The 5,241-nt window shown below is 50.3% G+C and overlaps 1 protein-coding gene across 1 annotated transcript in view; it reads left to right on the forward strand.

The window, feature by feature from the left end:
• Positions 1–5,241, forward strand: part of Chrdl2 (chordin like 2) — a 29,135-nt gene that overhangs the window by 10,185 nt on the left and 13,709 nt on the right. Inside the window, exons 2-3 of the mRNA XM_050154471.1 lie at positions 444–556; positions 4,183–4,276. Coding sequence (XP_050010428.1) covers positions 444–556; positions 4,183–4,276 — 207 coding nt within the window. The remainder of the gene's footprint in view (positions 1–443; positions 557–4,182; positions 4,277–5,241) is intronic.

Below are 5,241 nucleotides of genomic sequence, written 5' to 3' on the forward strand. Positions count from 1 at the left end.
CACATGTGTGTGTGTGTGTGTGTGTGTGTGTGAAGAGACAGACTGAGAGGAGAGTGCAAATGAGACAAAGGGAAGAGAACAAGTATGAGGAAGAGGCAGAAGAATAGTGAACGCACTGAGAGCCAGGAGATCCAGGCTTTTAGACTGCCTGGTGTGCTAACTGCTGTGTGGCTTTAGCATCTAATTTGTCCTTTCTGCACCTCATATTATCCACGATGCAATAGAACTACCATTTATATCACAGTTGTTGCTCCATAAAGACTTTAATTGCCCAATCCCCTCACTGCCCTGTAAACTGCCAAGGCTCAGAGAGGGGCAGCCACATGCCTGAGAACAAGTGTGTTGTCCAGCTGAGATTCCAACTCAGACATCCTGGGAACAGGAATGTGGCAGGGTTTGGGGTTGGGACCTCCTGAGACTAACACCCCTCATTGCTTTGTCAGGCCCAGGCAAAGTCTGCCTTTTCGGTGAGAAGATATATACCCCTGGCCAGAGCTGGCACCCCTACCTGGAACCACAAGGCACGATATACTGTGTGCGATGTACCTGCACGGAGGTAGGTTCCTCTGGCTACCGGGTCACCTCTGCCAGGTGTGTCTGCAAGACCAGAGGGTGGAAGGACAGCCTGACCTAAGGTTCAGACACCCAGGAATTGTCACCCTAGAGTGATGGTGTCGGAGGTGGCTGTGGCTCGGTGACTGCCACCTAACCCTATCTCAGCGTTCCTCCAGTTCAGGAATGTTCATTCTTCCAGGCTTCACCCTGTGCCTGGAGTAGCTCCTCCTGCACGAACACGCATGCTTCAGCCTCCTAACTACTGTCCACAGTGGTGTGCGAGGCCCCCGAGAGTCTCACATCTAGCCAAAGGCTGAACCAAATGGAACAGAGGCCATGTCTCTGTCTTCATTTCTATCTCCAGCTATCCAGCTACTAATGGAAGCCGTCAGCCTTCCCTTACCCACAATGCAGCATTGAGAAAATAAACAAAGAAAAAACGTTTGTCCACTTCACAGCTTTAGAGGTTCTTGTCCAAGGTCAATTGGTCTCAGTGTTCACTTTGTGGCCAGGAAGCCAAACAAAAAGGAAGAGGCCCAAGTCCCATGGTCCTCTTCAAGAGCATGCCCCCAGTGACCTATGGACTGCCCACAAAATCCCATCTCTCAAACCTCTCAACACCATCACCTTTGGGGTCATTCAACATCCAAATCATATCACCAACCCAGCATCTCCCTGGGCCTTGCAGGAAACCAGTGCAGTGCAGAATTCTCCAGGAAGGTGTGAGAATGGAAGGACAGGAAGAGCAGGGCAGGGGGGACACCCAGCCAGCAGGGCCCTGCTGAGGCATCTAGAACTCATTTTATGGGTGGTGCTGGGGTTTCCGGCTCTCAGACCCTTGAGACCTTATTCTCCTCTCAGACCTAGAGAGCGAGGAGGCAGAAGTTCTGAGGGCATCCATGGTTAAGACAGAACCTCTAGGGGCAGAGAAGAGCCCCAAAGGGATCTAAGTGGGGAGCTAGGGACACGGCTCTTCTCTCTTCCTCGCTGGGCTCACTCCTTCCTGGTCTTTCCCTCACTCTCCCCACCATCCCACCATCTTAGCTCCAGGTAGAACTCAGGCACAGATAGGGATACAATTCCCCAAGCTCCAGCTGCCTCTTTTTTTTTTTTTTTTTATCCTTAGCACATCGGAGGCCAATAAGCCATTTAAAAAGGAACTTTACGAAATATAGCCAGAAAACAGAAAGGAAACCGTAATAGAAAATTCCAGACATGTCACGTGGTGTGGTTGACAAAGGCCAAGTTTTGTGATCGGCTGGAGCTTATTCCTGTCTGCTTCCCCAGAATTCACACGTGTAGTTTCTTTCCCAAAGGACTGTTGCCTTTCCAACGTGCAGTCTGAATGCCTCCCGCTCTCTCCCCATTGCCCCTCTTCACCGTCTTCATCTCTCGTCTGGACCACTGCATCAGCCCACCAGCAGGCCTCTCTGCTGCCCCTCTCAAAATCCATTCTCCATGAAGCAGCTCGCATGGCCTTTCCTGAATCCAGAGCTATGGTGTTTCTTCCCCCTTAAAATCATCCAATCACTTATATTTGGACAGGGTCTCACATAGTCTAGGCTAGCCTCAAATTATCTGAGGATGATCTAGAACTTCTGATCCTTCTGCCTCTACCTTGATGGTGCTGGGGTCATTGGCGTGTGCCACTGTGCCTACTTCATGGGGTGGTAGGAATCGAATGCAGGGCTTCGCGCAGGCTAGGCAAGCACTCTACCAGCCCAGCCCTCAAACAGTTCCCCAATACCAACACTCTCCCGATCTTCCGACTCCACACCCTTGCACCCTGCTGCAACCACACCAGTCTGAACCTCCAACATTTGGTACCTTCCCTCTATTCCCTCCCAAGAGTCTTCCTCTAATTTCAGGGACAGCAGCTTTTCCCTTCCTGGTTCACAGTGAAGCTATCACCTCATTAGGAGGGTTTCTCGCACAGTCTCCGGATCTGTCTTCTAATCACATCACCTGGCTTGTTCATGGCCATAACCGTAACACCTGAAGTTAGCTTGCCCCTGCTTCTTAAAGCCCTATGGTCCATCTCCAGCCACTAAGATGCAGGCTTCTGAGAACAGATAGACTGTCCATAGACTGTCCCTTATCCTGGTTGTGCATCTATGTCCAGTATAAGCACTCAAGGTTGTCTCAGCATCCCAGGCAGGCATGGACCCTGGTGATGGTGGTCAGCTGCTGTGTGGTCTCAGGCAGCCTCTGGGAGATTCTTCGCATCCTGTATGGATGGTAGTGCCTCTCAGGTTATTATTAAGGACAGGATGTGAGGTCATCTATATTTACACAGCCACTCCAAAAATGGTGGATCTGACCTTAAAGAGAAGCTCCCTCTGGCCACAAAGAGCCCTGCCTCATGCCATGTCTGTGCCCTTTTAGCCCAGGCTGTCCCCCGACCTGACCCACTGCTGCCTGCTGTTCACATTTCAGCAAGAGCCAAGAGAAAGATTCTAGCTCTTTAGATCACACATCCTTCAAATTCACCTAGCTTCTCACCTAGCCCTCAGTTTACCCTCTTGAGGTTGATTGAGCTTCACAGGTGAGGTCACTGTTGAAACTCAAGCCATTTCTGACCAATCCTTAGTGTTCTCTCTGGCCGTCTTGGGAAGCAGGGACTCCAGAGAGACTTGGGCAGTCTAGGATCTTCCTTGGTGTAAGAGACTGTCTCTGGGAGAAGTTCTGTCCATAGACCCTGCTGGGCAGAGGGGATAAAAGGGAGCTACACACTAGAGAGCTGGAGCCAACTTGGTCAAGTTAGGGTTTGATCGATGCTAGAACCATTGATTTGAGAGCGCTCATGACTGACCTGACTCACCAGGTCACCACTGGCTCACACTGACGGATTTTAGTGGAGTCAGACCCCATGCCAACCACGCTTTGGAGTTCATGGTTGAACAGGAAAGACAGATGCAAACATACATCACAATGAGTCTGGCACAGGGGCAAGAACAAGAAGGTGTGAGGACGCTGAGGAAGAGCTGAGAGACAGCCTGGAGTTCTGGGAAACCTCTGCTAGGGGCTATGGCCTCTATCTTAGCCTCTGTCCATTTCTTGCTATGTGTGTTTGTCTCATTCTTTTTCACCTGCTGAACTGGATGACTTGAAAAAACTTCAGATCCCTCCTTCTATGGTACCAACCCCAGAGGGTCTGTCCAGGGTTCCCCAGACCTCTTGGAGACTTGGAGAATAGGATGATAAAGAACAAGTCCTGTCTTGGTCACTGCCCTCTTGTGTTACAGTTCTCCTATGAACACAAAGCTTAGGGACAGTACTGTAAGAAAAACGTCTTAGAGTTAAAAATAGCCTGGACAGAGGACCAAGATCAATGCCCAGATACCTCAAGGCTTTTATTTCTATTTCTCATACCCACGAAGGGGCCATGTGGTCTATGCAAACCCATGACAGGTCTGTCCTCTGCACGGATGAAGCAGAATCGTAGGCTAAGTGAGGTCGCTTGGTGGCAGAGTTGGGATGGGCTCATTGAGTTTGTTTTGGATTCTATTATACAGAGGCTGAAGAGAAAGCGGGGTTCTGCAGTCGGGGTGGATGTTTGGGGCGAGGACCCCTGTAGATATAGGCAGTGGTTCTTTGGAAAAAGGCCTGACCACGTGTCTGTTTCAGAGTGGCCACGTGAATTGTTACCGCCTCCGCTGCCCGCCCCTCCGCTGCTCACAACCTGTGGTGGAGCCGCAGCAGTGCTGCCCCAGGTGTGTGGGTAAGTAGCTCTTTTCCTACCCTGGCCCTGAGCTCCGCACAGACCGGTTCACTCCTGCTGTAAGTCCTTGAGAGAAGCCTCCATAAGGAAAAGAGAGACCCCGTCCATCAGATGTGTGGGACCTTACAGAAGCTAGGTGGACACGTTCTGGACCCCCAAGCAGGCGAGGGTAGCAGACTTCTAGCCCCCAAACTGATGCACATTGCAGGAGACGAAAGCAGGCAGAGTAGAAATTGGGTGGATAAGATGGCTCAGCAGGCAGGGGAACCTGAGCTCCCCAAGATGAAAACCTAAGTCCAGTCCCTGGGACCCACATGGTAGGAGGAGAAAAATCAACTCAGAAGTTTATCCTCTGTCTGTCAATCACATGCCAAAGCTTGCACCCCTTCCCCCAGAATAAAAAAAAATGTAATAAAAATGTAAAGTTAAGGGGGCTGGAGAGATGGCTCAGTGGTTAAGAACATTACCTGCTCTCCCAAAGGTTCTGAGTTCAATTCCCAGCAACCACATGGTGGCTCACAACCATCTGTAATGGGGTCTGGTGCCCTCTTCTGGCCTGCAGACATACACACAGACAGAATATTGTATACATAATAAATAAATATTTAAAAAATGTAAAGTTAAAGAAAGAGTAGAAACTGGCTGAAGGAGATTAGAATGACTTGGCATGCTGACTCCACATTTGGGCTCCAGTCCCTCTGGTTATGCAGAAGTAAGGGGAGAAATGAAGATGAAGGACTTGGGGCTGGCTGTATGCACGCATGCATGGTGTCTTTCTCTACCTCTTAGATTGTGAAACTGTAGGTGGCAGGGCCAACCCTCGGTCATCACTCTGTTCCTGATTTGGGCCTAGGGTCTTAGTGAAGGTATTGTGAGGGAATGAGAGGGGTGTCCCAGGACAGGAGACCATCCCCTCCGCCCAGCAGAATGAGGAGTAGATATTGACCTTGGTGGCCACTAAATGA

Source organism: Alexandromys fortis, unplaced genomic scaffold (genome assembly GCF_014885135.2).
Source record: "Alexandromys fortis isolate MF-2015 unplaced genomic scaffold, M_Fortis_MF-2015_v1.1 scaffold_77, whole genome shotgun sequence".
Taxonomy (NCBI): Eukaryota; Metazoa; Chordata; class Mammalia; order Rodentia; family Cricetidae; genus Alexandromys; species Alexandromys fortis.